The 20,563-nt window shown below is 41.3% G+C and overlaps 1 protein-coding gene across 1 annotated transcript in view; it reads right to left on the bottom strand.

The window, feature by feature from the left end:
* The window catches only part of lrba (LPS responsive beige-like anchor protein), a 191,710-nt gene that overhangs the window by 102,618 nt on the left and 68,529 nt on the right, over nucleotides 1–20,563 (bottom strand). The window contains exons 31-35 of the mRNA XM_040146675.1: nucleotides 20,222–20,306; nucleotides 19,816–19,949; nucleotides 18,948–19,009; nucleotides 8,047–8,111; nucleotides 5,880–5,988 (exon numbers count right to left, since the gene is read on the bottom strand). Coding sequence (XP_040002609.1) covers nucleotides 5,880–5,988; nucleotides 8,047–8,111; nucleotides 18,948–19,009; nucleotides 19,816–19,949; nucleotides 20,222–20,306 — 455 coding nt within the window. The remainder of the gene's footprint in view (nucleotides 1–5,879; nucleotides 5,989–8,046; nucleotides 8,112–18,947; nucleotides 19,010–19,815; nucleotides 19,950–20,221; nucleotides 20,307–20,563) is intronic.

Below are 20,563 nucleotides of genomic sequence, written 5' to 3'. Positions count from 1 at the left end.
GCCACAGTGAGCCTTCAACTCGGCGAGTGACAAAACCAGGGTCTCATGGTTCTGTCGGAGAACAGGAGGAAAAAACAAAACCAGCAGAGATGTTATTAAAGCGCTTGATTTGCAATCTCGTGACAATGGTGGCACATCAGGGCTACACATTCTCCAAGGCTGGGGTATTGCTCTGCGAGAAGCTCCAATTTCTCACATCCGTCGACAAGCACTCCCAGAGGGTTTCATTTACAAACGGCGAGAAAAACTGTCCAGAGGAAGGCGAGACATCAGGCTTGTCCTTGTCTGGTATCAGAGAATGCAAATATACTACAAATAAATTCCTCCTGGAACACATTGGAGGTCTAGGGAGACAAGAGGATGAAATGAGAAAGGAGGATGGGGGTCACTAAACAAAAGTAGATGCCGAACCAGTCCACCAATTGGTTTCAAAGAGATTCTCTTGCACTTGATCTTTTGCCCTCAAGTTTTCAAATTGCAACATAAAATGTCACCAGGGGAATTCAGACAATGGGCTTGGAAAGAAATGAATGAAAGGAAGAGGAGGGGGAGAAAAATGAGGGCTTAAAAGTACAATGGCGAACAAAAGTCACCAAATGACAATGCCTGACAGCCACTTCAATTCTGAAATGATGCCCCTGTCATGCTATGCTCCCAAGTATTGATTTTTTTTCTTCTCTTCGAGCGCCAGAGGGAAAAAAAAAAAAATCTAATCCAGCTGAAACAGATCCCTGCTGCTGGCATCAGCCCATTGCCAGCGGCCATCAAGGTTAACGCAGGCGCAACACTTATCAAAGTATCTCTCTCCTCCTCCTCCTTCCCCCCTGTTCCTCCCCTCACACTGTCTGTGCCTGATCTTTAATGGACTGGTCACCATGCTCGGCTGGCAGCCTCTTCATCTCTTCTACCCAGAAACCTCTTGTCTCTGCAAAACGGCACCCTCCTTTCACCATGTTGCTGCCCTCTTTGCATTACTCCGGCTCAGCTTCAAGGTCATGCCATGTGAAAAATCATACGTGTTAAATTGTCGTCTGGAGTTGAAAAATTGTCAATTGAAGAAAGGACGTGGCCAGATGATAAATACATGTCCTCTAGATCGGCCGTTGCCTGAAATCATGAATACAGGATGGTGCCACCAAACTCAGAGTGAATGTGAAAACAAATCTTCAACAATGTGAAATTTAAGCAGCAAACAGACTTAATTTTCTCCACATCATAACAACAAACTGAGATACCTGTGATTTGCTTAAGCTACGAAATCGGTGTAACATGGAAACTTTAGCTGAGTTCACCTTCAGCTGCTCAATGAGAACATTCTCCTGGTGACTAAAGAGACTCCGTCAGACTGAAACAAAGGGAAACTATGGAGTAAAGTCATATTTCGAGGTTAGCTGGTCACACAATGATTGGAGCTGCGGAGGAGGTACCTAGGGACTTCATTACGCTGACATGACAGTGGGACTGAGCCTACTGTTCACCAACCATCTTCTGTACCCCACTTCTCCCTTTTTTCTCCTGTTGTCTTGAGTGGGACATTCCATGTTGTGCAGGAATAAAAATTAAGCATCTACCAAGAATGGACAGAAAGTAAGGCCAAGGAGTTTTTTGTCCTACCACTATGTTAAATTTCTCGCTCAAGTTTGCCTTTTTGAAAAAGCACCTCTGTCCTGATGGTTGTGCCACAATGCTATCACAAATGAAGACATCATCCCGTTTTTTCTCTCATTCTCTACACAGCAGATTTGCCCATAATGAGATGCCTGGGCATCCAGCCCTGCTGCAAAACTACATTACACTTGTGACAACTACACGACAGCCAGCTAGAGTTGGTGGCAGGTATCAGTCCGAGTGCTGGGAATGATGTGGTTTAAATAGCCTGTGGGAGCTGTGGCTCTCCCCTGCGTGTGTTTGAGTAGCCTTTGTATAGCGGGCTGCTTCTGGTTTAACAATAAAGGCAGATCCCTTAAACAGGTTTTTGTATAATCAGTGAACTGATCTACCTGCTGGTTATATTTAAATTGCAGATCTGACCTAACTTAAGCTACTACGGTAGATTCCTGCCGAGGCTTGCTCCGTGATGCTCAGCTCTGTAAGATGGTCTGTGATGCACAAGTTTCCAGAGACCGGTGCTATGATAATAGAACATAATGAGCATCAGCTCAATGTTAATGTCATTAATGTGGGGAGAAGGGCCGGATCGTTTTACAAGCTCAGCAGAGGGAAGACAATGACGCCAAGCACTAATTAGCCGCTATCGTCTGGCTTTCACAGAATCTCTCAGACGGTCAATTCAATTACTCCATATAGCAGCAGAGGATGAATCAAGGGGGTTTATAAAAAAGGAAAAAGATTGAGCAGAAGGGAAGGGTAAGAAAGAATAGAAATGACTTGGGTCTTGCTCACTCTTCCCTATCTGGACCGTCTTATCTGCCCTTGTGCCCCTGAGCCCACCACATTTCATCCCTAATGAACAGCCCCATAAAAAGAGGGAGTTCGATTTCTCTCTCCTCCTTTCTATCTCTAAGGCTCCCTCTCCTTCCTGCTCCTCTTGAAGATATCAGAGTCTATCATTTGCTGTGCTGGGCTGCAACATCCGATCTGCAGATCTCCTTCACATTAAGGATCCTATTAGATAGAGAACCCTAAAAGGTAATTGGATTTCCCCCTAGTTATCTTCCTCTCTGTTTCACCCTAAGTCCAGTGTAATAACTTACTCTCAGGGCCAAAGATAACTCAATTCTGTCCCACAGAGAGCCACTGTGAGTGTGAGTGAGAAAGGGAGAGAGACAGTGAGAGAGAAAGCATATGTTATGTCTCTGAGGCAAACTGGTATCTAAATCAAAAGGCTCCTATATCAATGCCTTCTTAAGGATATGAACTCTGACAAAGAGCAAACATAAATTTGTTTTTATGTATTTAATTGAGATTTGGTGATGCTTTTTAACTAAAACAAAACTTGTGATATGCAGTAAAGTACAATGAAGGAGGATACAGATCATGTTGTGGCGATTGGTGCTGGATGACAAACCTGCTGGCTGCAACACGATGACAGCCAAAATTAGTCATTTTGCAGGCCCAGTTTGGTCTATTTCTCACAAAACAATAACCAACCTATAGTGTCACCACAACACAATACAGAGGAACAACGCTTGGGACATAGGGACATAGCTGAAAATTATTTCTAAACCCTCCACCCCCGCTCTCAGGGGGGATGTTTCATTGGCCTGTTATTTTTATTGTGGCAGTGCAAAATGAAACCGTTGGCTCCAGCAAGCTCAAGCAGAGCTTGTATGGAGGCAAAAATCAATACTGCAATATCAGAGCAAGACTTATCAGGGGTTCACTTCTTCTCAGAGGTCACTGCGGAGCGCATTTAAGTGTGGAATTCAATTGGGAGACATAGTTTGGGACCCACAATGGTGGGTGTATCTGATTAAGGACGTCTGGAAGACTGCAAGCGAAGGGTGCGTTTCAAATGACAACACAAAAATACAACTAATGTAAAGTTATAGCTTTCCATTAGTTTTATTATTGCTCTCAACTGAGTAATAGTTCATGTAGCTGATAGTGCTGCTTCATTTGGAAAGATAACAAACCCTGACCCTATTAGACTATACACAGTACTGTTATAATGTAGGCCCACAATGTCTTTAAAATGCAGATAGTATTGTATATACATATCTATATATAACAAATATGGCTGTACAAAGCAGAGTGGATAAGGAATGAAGGCAGAGTCATGAGTAGAAAAACTAACTACCAAATATGAGAATAGCAGATGCTTTGTCCTTGGTAGTCATTTGATCGCTCTTACCCAACATGCATCAAAGACTATTCATGTCATGTTTATATGCATGCTAGTAAGCAGACACATAACTGTACACTTACTAATAGTTTACGTAGGAATAGGACTTGAATTCTGTCAATTAAATAGCTTATTCTTATGTCCAACTCTTCTTATTCCGACATAAAGTACACATAATGAAAGCATAAAGGTTTTCTTTTGTAATAACCTTTGTGCATAAGATTCAGCTATGAGATGTAACAGAAAACATAAACACACAAAAAACCCACAAACAGGAAATACAACAACAAAAAAGCCAATTAATTAGATTTGGAGAGCTTGGAACAGTCAGGCTATTACATGCAATGCTGAGCCAAACTACTGTATGCCAGGTTAGGAATCACACAGTGATGCCAGGGAGTTTGAGAAATGGAGTAGGGATAGGGACATGGTTACACAGAGCATGTGGCCATCAGCCACAGCAAGAGGCCGAGGCAGAGCGGGATCATTTGAGGCTGTCATGCGCAGACTTGCTGCCAGGTCTGTCTGTCTGCCAGTCAGGCAACATATTCCAGGACGTTTTTTTACCTGTGCTGCTCTTGTGTCGGATGACGACAGCTGCCTTACCTGACATACTGGACATTTAACTTTTGCGAGAACACAAATACTGTACACTTTTTCATGAAGTGGGCTTGAAGTGGAGTAAAAAATCTGCTACATCAACCTAGTAGAATTAAATCACACTCCAGGTTTGTGTTGATAATGACAAGGTCAGCTCATGTCAGATAATGCTGTGCAAAAGACTGACGCTTGGAGCGATTAATAAGGGTTATGCAGGAGAGCAGGATGCCAATCACACAGAGAAGCAGCCTATGCTGTGAAGAGAGCAAAACATAGCAATCACAGACAAACTTTGATGTGCAAGAGTTCTGCCCCCACCCCTCTGATTGACTTTCAACACTCTTGAGGGAATTTACTTTAGAGGAATGTAAGAGAGACCCTTCCTTGAACCTTTAAAAAAGCATCACATTTTACTGCAAAGTGGGGGGAGAGGACTGAGGGTTGGGGGTGGAGGTGGAGTTGGTCAGACCTTCAGGCCAGCACCTCTCAGGTCTGTCTGCAGCTTTTAGTGCTGGCGGGTTCCTGAGAAATGAGGGAGGGAAGGATGGAAGAGAGGGGAAGATGCCATATTCCTGTCACTGGCAAAATACACCCCCAGCGGGAGTATAATCGACAGGATCTAAGCAAGACGGGAAATGATTTTGGTGAGATCTAGAAAGCAGAGCAGGGCGGTGTAGCAGAGTTGGACTGGGAAAAGGGCAACGAAGGCTGCCCATGGGTCAGGATAGAGTTCGCCCGGCAGCTACACGTGAATGGCAACGTTTGTGCTGGGAACTGCTAAAAAGAGGAGGGGGAGAAGTTATGTTTCAGGGGCAAGCCTGCAGTTACACAGAGAGGCACAGGGATAAATTAACACTACACAATGTTTGGTTAGTGATATGTGCCAAGCATGATCTCCAGCCTCAGACTACTTCAGTGTGTGCGTGAGAGTCTGTGTGTTTTTGTGGGTGCGTTCATGATTAGCACAGGGTTATGTTTGAAATGTAAACATTTATCCTGTAAGTTTGCTGTGACAGATCCTGAAACTTGACGGACAAGTTTGAAGTAGTCATTGGATCAGCTCCTCTATGCTCTCGCTGACTGCTACCCCTTCCTTGTTTTCATTAAACATATTCACTGAGGAGGAGAGGAGTATCAAACTATTAAACATTTCTATCAAAGGAATCTTAGTGCGATGGGCCTAAAGCTACAAATAGACTTTATTGTCCGAACATAGTGAGCCTAAAGTTCCTGTGGATTTCACAGAAGGATATGTGACATATAGATTATTCTATTTCTATTTTTGTCATTCAAAATTTGCCACAGCAGACTGCAATCCCACACCTATAAAATCAATATATTTTGGATTGATATTAATATTTTCCTACATCCAGAGGTGATTTAGTTTGCTTGCATAATAAGAAATTATGTCAGTGGTAATTTTGTTTAAATACTTCCACTGTGCACGAGTTGCCAGAGCTCTGCAGTTTCTTACCTCGAACTCTGCATGTTTATGGATGTCTTCGGCCCTCTGTCGGCTGAGGATAAATTCAGCTTCATTAGCCACACGAACCAGGTGGTCCTTCATGGTGTGACTCAGCAGTCTGGGGAGAGAGAGAGACGGACATCAGCCCACTGGAGTACTGTTAACATTTATTTGCATGTATTGTTTACATTTTTTACCACAGCACATGGATAACAGAGTACTCCATTTAGTAAATGAAAAACGTCATGAGATAGATGCTTAGAAATATCATAAAATCTTGAGGTTCAGAGTATTTTAAATATCAGTTTACCACTGTGATAACCTAGAGACAGAAAAGCCAGGTCATATCCATAAAATGCTGAAAAGGAACCATGCAAAATAAGCAGATAATCTAATTCAGAAAACCAGATATATCCTTTAACTGGGGTGCATGTGCTAATTGATTTGTTAATGATATGCATCTGACAGGAGGGAGGATCTGTGCTCATGTTCCTACATGTGTAGTCTACCTCACTCCCTCTTCTTATCAGTGTTGATGAAACATGCATGTTATGTGTATGTGTGTTTGTATGTGTGTCTGTGTGTGTGTGTGTGTGTGTACAGGTCGAAGAAACCTTTCTACAGCCTTAAAGGTCAGAACTGTGCAAAGTGGAACAATAACAGACCAGGGGCCAGAGAAGAGGGATGTGGGGGCCCAGGTTGGGACTGATTGAGGGGTGGGGGTTTAGGGGTCAGGGGATGACTGTAACCTAAGCCTGCTGTTTCAGCACAGGGTAGCAGGGGAGCGGAGGTGATGGGGCCTCTGCACCCTCTATGGGCCTGTCCAGGCTAGGCTATCGATAACCCAGCCATTGCCCTTCTTTATGGTGCTCTGCATTCAAACTGTACATAGGGACAAAACAGAGTTGTGGTATTTTTTTTGCACATGGACTCATATCGTCTACCAAACTGTGAAGACAGGGCTGTAAAATGCTATTACATGAAGCTGATGTCACTTTAGGCCAACTCTTTACAAATTGTCAGAAATGAAAATTAAATTAAATTCAGCTATCGCAAACGTACTTAGGACAGATAGATTGGGCATACAATAATATCTAGTAGGGCAGCAACTAATAATTATTTTCATTATTGATTCATCGCTCGGTCTATAAAATGTTGGAAAATAGTGAAACTGCTCGTCACAATTTCATTAATCCCAAGTTGATGTCTTCAGATTGTTTTTTTTTGTCCAATGAAAAGTCAAAAACAAAACAAAAAAAATTTCGCATACATATGGTATATTTGCATAAATAATTAATATAACAATAACTAATCGAATATCAAAATAGCTGCAGTCAATAAGTCTTCTGTCATTCATCTATAGTATCTGGATTTATAACGGATAAATAAAAATGATGGCAGTATGTCAGTACAGTAGAACATTTTGATAATCAATCACACTTTCACTAGTAACACCGACTTCAGTTATGGTTACATAACAGTCACCTCATTAAAGTGAACTACAAGTCCTATCCTCCAAAAAGAAGTGAGGGAACAACATTGCTGGTCTTATTAGCATTACTTTGGATTAGCCTCTGCAAACTCTAAAAGCTGAAGATCAATAACGGAAAGGGTGGCCTTCTAAATCTGAAATTGGTGAGAGATCTAAGACTGAGGAGCTGATGTGGAAATGAGAGAGTCTTATTAGGAATAGATGGTAAGGCTCATATGTCTGTGTTACTGAAAAAAGAATTTAAAAAAAGACAAATAGTAGACAGAAGAGATGATTACAGGCAGATAAAGGCTCAACCAGAAAGGCATAAACTGACAGAGGGTCAGTGGGAAATCAAGAACAATTTCCCAAGTGTCACAGAGAAACCAGCGATCAGAGCCCCTGTCACCTTCCACCTAGCCCCTCTCCTTTTCCCAAATCCCTTTGGGATGAGCAGGTATTGAATGGAGCCTTGAACTCAAGTGTCCTCCATCCTCTCTCTCCCTACCCCTCTACACCACCAATCAATGATTGGTGGTGTAGGTCCATCACTAGGACCTCAGGGACCGTGGGTGCCTGAGGGGCTGTGATGTGATCCAGGGATGGGGAAATTGGAAAGTGGCCAATGGGGTAAGGTTGGAAAGATAATGAAGAAGTGCTGCTGCGAGGGGAGAGGATAGCACTTAGCAGGTCAGAGTTACCTACCTGCCTTCATTGACCAACTCGATAAAGGCAAGTCCTGCATTCTTCTGGATGGAGTTCTGCCATTCCTGCAAGCAAACAGACAGAATATCAATGACTATACTGAAATAATATTACCAAGTTATAAAGAATATATTTTACGCATGGTCCAGTCAGTCTCTTATCACATAGAATTATAAATTGGGAAATAAATCTGCTAAATCTGGATGCAGACAATATTAATAACCTTATTGGTGAATACATTCCTTATCATCTCACCAGCTTTAAAAGGTAAATATCATTAAGAAAACAACTGGAGCAAATGTGGTAGCACTTGCTGGGTGAAAAGTAACCCAGGTTTAATGATGCAGGAGTCCAATAATTTTCCCCATTTTTTTCAAATAATCAGTTAATCATTTGGTGTACAAAATGATTGAAAATCATAAAACACATCCACCAAAATGTCCTAAACCCCAAGGTGGCAACTTCAAAACTGCTTGCGTTTGTCCAAACAAGAGTCCAAAACACAAAGATGTTCTGTTTACAATCAAATAAATCTGAGAAAAAGAGGAAATTCTCACATTTGAGAACTGTAACTAGAGAATGTTTGGCATTTTTGCTTGAATAATTACTTAAACGACTAATCAATCTTCAATTAATCAACTAATTTTTTAAAATCTTTTTTCTGAATCCTAAATTGTTTATAAATAGACCCTGTAGAAAGGTTTTCTTCGGGTACATCCTGGAGACTCGGTAGTCTATGCTCTCTGTAAGCTTTCCTGCCAGTACAAGCTATTAATATCAAATAAAACATCATCTAAAAAGGTATACCGACAGCTTTGGTCAGCACAGGCAACATAATCAGCTGGCAAACTATGGAAAGGAGTGAAAGAGCTGTATTGAGAGTGCATTTATCACAAGTAAATACACAAATTTCCTCCTCTCTTTGACTAACGTTATGGTTCAAGGTGTCAGTCTAAACAATCCAACCACAGCTGTGTGAGACTTTAAATCCTCGACTTTGAAGGGACAACGAGAGAAGGGAAACTCAGCGGTCATCGTCTCTCATGTTCTGTTCAATATTTCAACACCTTCAATACAACCGTCAAAAGAATAATAAAGCAACAAGGTCATGAGGCCTGTCTGAACCTTACAGCGCTTTTTCCCCTTCTTCCTCTCTGGGGAGACAAAGAAATATGTACAAAAAACCTCAGATTAGAGACCTAAACTACCAAAATTCTCTTTAAAAAAAAATCATTAATCACAGCTTGAACTCACCGCACATTCCACATTATATAGCTTTTATTAAAATATCTAATTTGTTGATGATTGTGTGACAGTAATTTCAGTAGTGATACAAATAATCATGATTCACATTCGACTCAAGTTTATAGAAATTCTCACGTCAACAAATTGCCCAAAACAACTAATTTTAATTGATTTAGCAATTTAAATGAGGCGTGAAAGACCTTTGAAGTGAAAGACCCGAAATGTGTATGTGTATCTGAGCATAAACCTTTTTAAACTCCTCTGTCATCGACTCTTGAGCTGATAGAGGAAACTGTGTGTTTATGTAGAGACTGGCCCTTCGGTAAACCTAGAGAGCCCATCGGGACAAGGATATCAGCGCTACAAGGAGGAAGGAAAGATCAATTTACAAGAATTTCTAATACATATCCAAACACATTTGTACATATGTGATGATTTTAAAACCATACGGTTTTTCCCTTTCATCACAACAAATGTAAAGCCATCAAAACCAATCACAAACCAAGCTCAAGAGAAACCATTCTTCTGAAATGCCTTTGCACCGTCACTGTGTACCAACTGCACGTCATACATACAACAAGCCAACACTTAACCTCAATTCATAATTGCTTTTTGTCCAGAAGGACCATATTGGTTTTGACCTTGTTTACAATACATTCCAAATAAAGAGGGCACAGAGGGAATAAAAGTCTGGGCTTGGGAGTGGAAACATTGTTTTGGAGTTGAGTGCTAGCAGAGGATTTTGCAGCTGAAGCTTGCTTTGGAAGAAGTGTGTGAGAGTAGCCTTGGGGCCTTCTAGTTGAAGCATAGACTATAGTTGAAGGACATTAACCATGAGTGTTAGCCTTTGGCTGTGGGGATAGTCCAGATCAGGACAGACTGTGTTAGCCGGAATTCAAAACACCACAGGAAGCGAAGCTGTAAATAGAGTCGTATTCTCTGGAGGAACAGAAAAACATTACATTTCCTTTATGTGATTTCTTTAAAATCCTTGGGACCTTGATGCAGGAGTCTTAAAATAAAAAACTAAACATTTTCTCAGGAGAAATAAAAAGATTATCGCTCCGAAAGGCTTTGGTTTGAAATTAGGTTTGACGAACGGCGTGGAGGCCATTGGCATTTCGTGGACACAGACAAAGCTGATAGCAAGACTAATGGTGTCATTATGGGCTAAGAAATGGCTCTTCTAGTTGAATTAAAAAAGCATTGACCCTGATCTAAGGGACATCTCCCAGTGACAAAAAGGAAACAGGGACAGGTCAGTCACAGAATATTGGATTTTGGCTGCCCTGGTCAGCGGTTTCACAGTTTTATGGCCGCGATAGGGGCCATGACCACAGCACTCCTGATGAGAGGATACAAGCAGCCATTTGTGACCTCTCACCTTTAACCTGACCTCCTAACAGATTATAGGAAGAAAAAGAGGGCTGTCCCTGGATTCTGATCAGAAACCTCTCAGCGGACAGAAGTTTTGCCAATATTAAATATAACTAGTAAGGGCTATGTTTTGTTGCATTTTTCTTTTTTGCGTGTGAGGGAGTATATTAATGAAACTTTGAGTCTATTCGTGGCAATGCCTGTCTCAATCTAAAGTCAATAACACAGCTCTATTTGGTCTGTGTTGCATGATGATGGCATTGAGTCTAAACACACATGCCATGCACTTCCGTCATTACAGCTGATTATCCATAATCAACATCTAAATATACCACTACCACTAGTGAGAAAACACAGACCTCCTGAGCAAAATCGCCTTTCAAACATTGGGCTTGCCACAACACAAGGAAGACATTTTCCAACACCGAAGAAAGAAATGTCTCAGTTCTCCTGAAATAATAAATAAGTCAGTTGTACTTTGCGGTGGCATCACTCATAATCACAATTATTTGTTGATTTGAAAGGCTATGGGAATAAAACTTTAGATGAGAGGACAAAAGCATAAATCCTCATGTTAAATGTGGCAGTGCAGCAGAAGCAAAATGAAAGTGGCTGAGAGCTACTGATTTTTTTCTTTTTCAAATCCAGAAAATGTGTAAGAGCTACATGTTAGGTTAAGACTGCAAAAAGACTAAAACATAGCAAATCGGAACAAAGTGCAGGTTTTCAACATGTTCAATTAATTCAAATAAATCCGTCAGTGACTGCCGTGACGTAACATTGGTGGCAAAACTTGACATTTTGAATTAAACCTCTGTGCACTCATCGCCACAAAAACAGGAACAGTCAAAGAAACAGTTTATTGTAGCTGTGTGACTCAAATGTTTTATGAACAGTGATGTGATATCAACAATGACCAAAAAAAGTACCCACGTGTGCAGATGAGTAAGACGGAGACAAAACATAAAATTACTGTTAGCATAAACTATCAAATATGTCATTTATCATCACTCCTCTAACTGATTAATGTGGAAGTGGAGTAGTTTGTTGCTTATTCATGCTGCTGTGTCTGAAACACTTATGTGTTATATGAATAACTTAACACTGGTGGGTCTACTTTGGCTCTCAACAATCTACATATGCGTGTTCATATGGTATCTGTTTAAAGAAAAACAGACACTCATATTGGTGTTTGCGTGATCAAATTCACAACTGAGGGAATATTTACTGATGTCCAAATATTTATGTTGCAGGGTCTCCAAGAGCTTCATGGACTCACACTTTCATGGCTACACTAACACAAAGAGTGAAAAAACAGGAACTGAGCCTCCTCGTACTTCAAACAGACAAACCAAAAACATGTTATATCACTTCAGCCGTGCATGAAAAGTATGTTTAAGTGGAATACATAAATATATACAGTGAATTTCATGAGCCAGCAATATATAGAAAAAAAAAAAACCCTTTTTAAAGAATTCATTCTTTAACTTATCTTTCAGTCTGGGGTTTGGTTGATTCAGTTTAATGTCATTAGATTTTAATGACGTAGAAATAACAATACTGTGCAGCTGTTTTAGCTCCAAGTGATCGAGATGTTTAGACCTAAATGAGAAACTAAGCCATCATCTCATCCAAAAGCACATTTTTAATGACTGTTTTTTGTTTGATTGTTTATTTACATTTATTCATTTCGACTGGAACTATATTTCTAGACTTTTCTGTAAACAAGAGTATTTTGCATAACTTTGCAGCACAAAAAAAATACACAAAAATCTTTAAGCAGCAGTACAGACTGTTCTAAAAATGATTCGAAATAAGTCTCTTAATACCGTTTTGTGTCTTCTCAGCGTAGATTTTAGTTGATATCAGTGTAAATTTCCAGCCATCTCATTTGAAGACACATCATAATTAGTAATCTGAACTCACTTTAGTATCCTTTAGTGTGTAGTGATGAAAACATATTGAAATCACATTTATCATGACCATAATATAATTTATGCTTATAAGTCAATAGCATCAAAACATTTCATTTAGATTCCATGTTTTGATATTATAGCACATAATGTATGTTAGGGAACTACAGTACATTTGTTTTGACACAGTTAGCTTGCTTTTTGCATTGGCACCTACATTGGCACCTACAGCCCAATCAAAATGCCAGAAAAACCGTGCACAGTATCTGTCAAAATGATTTTGCGCAACTCTAAAATTCTGGATTTGGCCTCTGAAGTATGTAATCACGTCCAAGATTTGAGTATTTCTTTTACTAGATCAAAATAACAGATTTGAACTAAGAAGCCAGGGCATGATTTTATCGGCAGGGTGGCTGAGAGAGGATAGCAGGGGGGAGAAACATAAGAATGCATTCCAAGGTCTTGTAACTAGGGGCCTGTCAGGTACGAAAACATTACATTAACAGTTCCTGTCAGGAGGAGAGGGCTCTGTCAGGGAAATTCATTTATTTGAAACATGATTATATGTTGTGCATAAATAACCAACCATTCTCGCCACTTGAGGCCCTCCAGTCCCGAGCCACTTGAAGCCAGCTCACAGTAAAGTCGGCTGGGGGCCAAATTAAAAGCCACTCAACTTTTTAGGAGTCTCCTGTCTGATTCTCCCCTCTCAGCTAGACAGCACTTCCTGTCAGGAAGCCCCCCTTGACCCCCAGCTCCTCCAACACAACACACCCCGCTGCCCCCGCTCTGGCTGCATAGTTGGCAACGAGAGGGAGCCTGCAGAATTGAGTTCCAGTTGGTGTTACTGTGTTTTCCCTACATCTCACAGGAGAGTACCTCTTCAAAGAACATACAGCATGATATTACCCTCTGAACTGGAGAGTGATGGCAGGGACATTGAGCTGCGTGGCATGCCTGTAAAGAGGCACTGGAGCAGATCACAGGGTGAGGGAGGGAGCAGGGAGGGATCGAAAAATAACACTTTGATTCGCGCTGATCTTGAACCTTGTGTGCCTCTTTAACTACTCAGTGGGGTGTAGGTCTGACTGTGAGGAAAATGATGGGGAAAGTATTTTTGTCCCCTGGTTTTATCACATTCCTCGCCACTTCTCTCACCTCTCGCAGCTCCCCAAGTGGCTCATGCAACATGGTCTGCTCTTGATCCATCAAAGCCTCACTTACTGGAGAGAAGAAGAAATATGTCCACTGACAGATATAAATGACTATTTAGCAATTCAAACATAAGCAGCTAAGAAAGCAACTTGTGAATACTTAATAAAACATACAAAAGTAACTGTTCCAATAGTTCAACTTGCTTGTTGTTTTTTTGTATTTTATTTCCAGGCCCACTAAACTAGCAACTGGCTCCCTTGTTTCTCTGATTATACTACTGACTGTGTCGAGCATGATGACCATGCACAACCCGTCCTGTTCCCTGACTGCAGGGGATTAAACTTCTATACCTCCGCCAACCTCTGCTTCTAACCTGGAGGTCAGAGGGTCAAGGGCCAGGAGGAGCCAAGTGTTTGGGGAGGTCAATGTCTTTCTCCCTGCTGACTGAGAGAGGGGTGCCCATCTGTTAAACAGGTTAACTTTGGTGAGACTGGCTGGGAACATATGATAATGTGTGGTCATTGGATTAGCAGGTTAAAATTGATGTTATTGAATTACTATTAAAGGATTATCTGCATCAGTGGTCATAACAAAAAGCTATTTGCTTGGATCGCAGACTGTGTATGAGTCAACCACAGAAGTTCAATGCACCATATAGTACAAAATAATACATTTTAACATACAAAAATTCAACAGTTAGTTTTCCTGACTATTAAAAGTACTGGTTTTGGGGGAAAAAAATAAAAAACGTATTCTCACTTACCCGTAGTTTTATATAGCAATGCAGATTTGGTTTTATTCTCCAGGGTTTTGAGAATTTCATCTCTGAGTTTTCTGCTGCCACCTTAATACAACCATGGTGAATGAGGTTAATATAAAACTAGGATTCTACAGCCATGCTAACATGTTGGTGAGGCTGTACTTAGGCACGGCAGTGTTTTGGGCTTAATTCTAACCTCAGCATGCTAGTATGAACACAATGGCAATGCTCATATGCTCCTGTTTAGCACATAATATGTATCATCTTATTTTATTTTATGTTTGTATGTGTGTATGTATATGTATGTATGCATGGTTGTTGCTGTGTATTAGTATATTTTTGGCTGTTTTATTCTATTTTTATGTAAATCCCTTTGAACTGCTTTTGTATGAGATGTTGTTATACAAATAAATTTGATTTTAAATCTTGAGATATTTCACTAGATAAGTCAAAACTTTGATCTGCTGGTGGCACTAGAGTAAAAGTCATGGGATCACCAAAGACGGATTCATCCTCCAGGTACCATGAATGTCTGCACAAAATTTCCTGGCAATCCATCCAATAGTTGTTGAGATGCTTCAAGTCTGGACCAAAGTGGTGGACTGACTGAGACTAGCGTTGCCATGCTAGGATGGTTAAAAATTCAGCAGCAACAGCACTTCACTCTGGTCAATTCATAGATCTCAGCATTTACTTCCGAGAGAGGTCAACATCTGTTAATAAACTGTTCACAGTGAGGTCTGTGAATGAGCCACTGTAAGAGAGACAATCTCTCTGGAAAGAAAAAACTACTGCTGATGTAATACTAATAAGTGTAATACTTTAGTGCTGTGAGCACCACAAACAAGTCCATTATTCGACATTGTATTGGGCTGGAGGCAGATATTCCAGAGACTGATAAGTCTACACCTGAACATATAAATACAAAATTATCTGCATTGCTATATACCATTTGAGATTAGTGAAAAAGAAAAGTTTTTTGTGTTTTATTTGGGTGAACTGACCCTTTAACAGTTAAACAAGAGAAGGAATCTGGATATCGATGAGCATTTCTTTGTGTAATTACGCTACATTGAATGTAAAAACAGCCTAAAAACTTGCTCAGCCTTGTTTTGTGTATTTGTTGACTTGTTCGGAAGAGCAGTCTTTCCTATCTGGTGTTGACCATCATGAAACCAGTGTCCCTCCACCCTACAATTCTCTCTCTCTACCTTCCTTCCACTCCATGTACTGGATGCATCTCTGATAAATGGCAGAAGGATGGATGGGCTGACAGAGGGGCCGGACAATAATGGCTGATCTACAGGACACAAATGCAGCTACTGAAGAGATTTATGAGCCTCTGCTCATCGTAGACTGTCCAGTATCCGATGAGATGATTTCTCAAAGCCCTGGACGGACGGCAGTTAGCGCAAGGGAAAGCTCTTTCTCTTGTCCCAGCACATTATTTATTAATCTGATGTTTTGGGTGAGAGCCACTTCAAGAAGTGCACCCAGGAAACAACAGGCTGGCCGTAAATTTAACAAAGACGGGAGAAAACAAGTGTGAGAGGGTGAGTGAAACTGTCAAAGTGAATCAGGGGCATGGTTGGAGGGGCAGAGTGGATCCCTCAGTAGATGTGGTTCACTAGAGAACTCCTATGATATCCATGTAATATGCGAGACCTTTGAGGCAGCCGTCACATTCAATAACCTGGAAGGATTATGATGTCTTGATGCTCACGTTATAAGTCTCTTTTCGACAGTTACTTGAAATCATCTAATTAGCACCTATGGTTTTGTATACTAATTTGAGTTGGTCAAAGGATGGAGAAATCGACCACCGTTAACTTTAAGTAGTGTATTTTGCCGTCTAATTATGATGATAACTGCCTGTATGCATCAAAGTAACATAAGTCTGGATTTGTTCAATGGCTATTCTTATTTATAAACTGGGTAGATATTAAAAAATGTCAACTTTGACATAAAATTAATCTTTTTTTTTTTTAAAAGCAAAAATGCCATAAATTAACTGGTTCTAGCCTCTCAAATGTGAATATCTGATGGTTTTTCTTTTTTGATAGTTAATTGAATGTTTAGGGGGTTTTGGACTGTTGGTTGGACATGACATTCAATTCAAATATGTTAACTTGCGGTCTGGGAAATTGTAATGGGGATTTTTCACTAGTTCTGACATTTTATAGGCCAGACAATTATTAGAGAAACTAATCTGATCATCAATCATAATGTAAATAGTAAAAACTTAGTTACAGCCCTACAATAAACCTTTTTTCATTTTTGAGGAGCACTCTGTTGCAACTACAGTTTATGATCATTAATCCTCACTTTGTATATTCAGGATCAATATTGCAGCAGAGAACAAGGCAGCATGCCACCCCAACAGTTAATGTCTGATCAAAATGGTCCTTTAATTGGGAGCACTGTTGTAGTTGTTTAGAAATGGAGCACTATCAAACAGCGGTTTACAATCCCCTCCTCAATGCCAAGCTGATGTGGCCGCCAATGCAACTTTCATAGGATCCCTGATTAAAAACTGCTCTGCAGTCCCTAGCCTCCTGACCCTTCAACCCGGCTCCACTCCATCTCAAAGCTCAGGAAATTAATTAAAATTTCACAGAGATGGTATCGCATCGCATCTCCGATGAAGGTGTGGGGGTGGTGGGGTGAGGGGGGAGAAAAAAAAAAAAAAAAATCAATCAAAATCATCTCCATCTACTCCATCCACTGGTTGTCTTGAAGGCAGGAAGGAGTCGCAAGATGGCCACAGAGGCACTTCCTGCGAGAGAATTGAGCGCTTCCTGTGCCAGAGGGCCCACCAAACTTTGCTAAATAACGTCATCAATCATGGCACTGGCTCACTTTCACTGCCCCACAAGGAGAAGCAACACACAAATAATTATACATCGTAATTTAGCCCAGAGGAAAGTCTGTCCCCGTTCCCCAGTGAGAAGCAGCATATCGCCCCCTATACCAACCCCCCCCCTTTACACAACAATAAAATTACATTTGCATTAACTGTGAGAGAATTTGGTTGGATGATTTATTGAAGCAATCAACACTATGCTGCCCAATCCCTTGTCCTCTCATTGAGAGAGAGAGAGAGAGAGAGAGACAGACAGAGACAGAGAGAGAGACAGAGTGTGTGTGTGCGCGTGTGTATTGTTGAGATTGGGTGGGGTAGCTTGCAGTTTAGAGAAAGGAAGAAATAGCTTGGGCTGGGGACCAAAGGGGGATGCGAGGCATGGGCTGTGCAGCGGAGCAATCACCAAGATTCTGCCTTTGATTAGATTAGCATTAAACAACAGCCTGACAGATATGACAAATAGGTGCATTAGAGCCTGTCATTCTCCTCTCTTTGGTTTTCTATCTAGCTTTCACTCCTGCTATTCCTTGGTCTCTGGACATTATGGGGATCACATTCCCTCTGTGTGTCCCACTAGCCCAAATTCATGCGCAGCCACTGACATCCAAGCAGATGTGTAATCTCACTGTATTACCTTTTTAGAGAAGAAACGACGTGAATAATGGGAACCAAACAGGGCATAGGGGTTAAAAGTGGGAGAAGGTGGAGGAATAAAAGCCAGATGACAGGCACTATTTCTTTGGAAAATAAAGCTGATAAAAAAGCAGAGCGCACTGGTGAGAGGGGTGTCATTAATCAGATGTGTTTTTGTATTATTTGAGATCTTTGATTTTTCATGGAGGTGCTTTAAATGGTAAAGACACAAACAAACAGGGCCAGAGGGGAGTTATTATCTGTTGTCCTTGTCACTGTTTGTATATGAGGGCAACTGTTTGTGTGTGTTTGTGTTACACTACGAGAATAAGCGCTTCTACACTGAATAAATACACTTTTTGTATGAAATGCATTTACAAGTAAATGTACAGTACTTTATTTAGGTCAGCACGCAGTAATTTAACAGCCATCAGTAGCTCTGTGTCTCCAAATGCTAATAAGCCATCCTGGAGTGATCTATTGACATCCCCAGTCATTGATCTGCCCACGCCTGCTTATGATCCCTGATTTAGTATTCATGAATCCGGCAGCAGCTAAATAAACTTGGCAACAAAACACCCACAAGACAACAGAGAAAAGAGGGATAATCAATGCAAAGCACCATCAAATCTACATTATCCCTCCTCATCAGTTTGGTCGAGGCCACAAGGGCCAGCACTCAGGTCAAAGGTGAGGCGGACAGGTCGCCCACCCTTGACCCTCTAACCAATATTTGCGGCCAAAGATGCCTTCTCTCCGGTTTCTCTGCTCTCGCTCGGCGATGGGGTGAATGTGGAAAGGTAGACAAGGTAGTGTGGAGGAAAGATAAGACGCTAGATGGCTCACTGTCCACTCTGGGCTGTGGATTTACTGCACTCAAGGTGAGCCTGATAAATCAGATCAGGGGGGGGAAGTGGAAGACAAGGATAAGAAAAGATAAAGATGCCAGACTTGCCTGTGAGCACAGAAGCATGACGAGCTCCACTACTGAGCTGCTGGACTTCATGCACACCAAGCCTGGAGAAATATGAAACAAAGGGAGTCAGAAAGAAATGCACATTTGACAAACAATTTTTTTTTGTGTGTTTTTTAAGTTCATAAAGCTGCTTTGATACTTGTGGAAACATATACATGCAAACACAAGCACAAACAGACAGGGATTACCTAACATTGTGCCATCTGCAAGGGAGCAGATAGTATTGATGGGCCTAATGAGCTGACATGATGTTACTGTAAACTAATACATATTTGGGCCTTGTATTACAGGCCTGACTTGGCCAGCATATGTCCCATTGATCCCTAATGGCAAGCCCAAGGCTTTTAGAGGGCAAGGGGCCACTAGAGTGTCCAGAGTCTGCTGTAGAGGCACAGACGGTAGGAACGCAGAGTAGCCTTTGGTCTTTCAGTTGCTCTTCATATGACACAGACACACATGCAGACAAACACACGTGCATGCACAAAAACACACACAGAGACACACACACACACACACACACACACACCTCCCCCTGCCTTCTCTTCAGGCCCCCCTGCAGCTATCAATCAACTTTCCATTTTGTTTGGTGGCAGCAGACATCCCAAACACTGCTATTAGTGGCCTGGCCTCTGACCTGGCCCCCTGGAAACCTTCAGCACAGCTACCAGCTCTTGGCTCAACGTACACTCAACATAGTATTGGATTAACAACATCCTGGAGATGTTATGCATTTTAATGAAGAAAGCATTTATAAGATGCACCATCCTGAAGGTTTGCAAGGACAGTCGTGGCAATGTCAAGACATTTTAGAAAACACACAGTAAACGAGCAGTGATGTTGAACTCACTTGTGCCCTCAATAAGGAGCTCTTGTCCATGGCTGCCCAGCAGGGTCCGAGAGAGAAAGGGAGCAAAGTCCACAAAGATCTCTCTCAACAGAGGAGCCGCCTTCTCCAGAGCATGCTCCAGACGCTCTGAGATACTAAAAATGTGGGAATGTAACCCAAACAGCACATGAACACACGCACAGTTCGTGATGAATAAAATAAAAATTGGCATTTAACTCTAAATAAACTCTAGAAAATGCCAAATGTAACAAAGAACCACAGTAAAATGTCTCTTTTTAATGTCATAGGGAAGAATTGGAATTAACACAAAGCAACAATCAGTGAATATGCATAAATAACTGATTGTGTGTGCGCTCGCGTGCATAAATAGTTGATAGAGAGAGAGAGAGAGGGGAAGATGAATCACCTCATATTGGGGGCTGTGTTCTGGGTCACAGGGGAGAGTGGTGGGACAGATGGCAGGCTAGCGCTGGCTGGAACCTGGCCGCCTGCTACAGGGAGAAACCAAAGAACTCTGTTATTAGTCTGGATGTTGGACAAGAATAGTGCACGCGCACAAACACGCACACACACGCACACGCACACACGCACACACACACACACACACACACACACACACACACACACACACACACACACACACACACACGCATACAGCAATTCATTATATGACCAGGGTAGCACCATAAACCTATGTGGAAACATGCCTCTTATGAAATAATACAATGGTCTCCATTCAAATGTATAG

The sequence above is a fragment of the Xiphias gladius genome, chromosome 15 (assembly GCF_016859285.1).
Source record: "Xiphias gladius isolate SHS-SW01 ecotype Sanya breed wild chromosome 15, ASM1685928v1, whole genome shotgun sequence".
Classification (NCBI taxonomy): domain Eukaryota; kingdom Metazoa; phylum Chordata; class Actinopteri; order Istiophoriformes; family Xiphiidae; genus Xiphias; species Xiphias gladius.
This window is presented reverse-complemented; position numbering and strand designations above follow the sequence as displayed.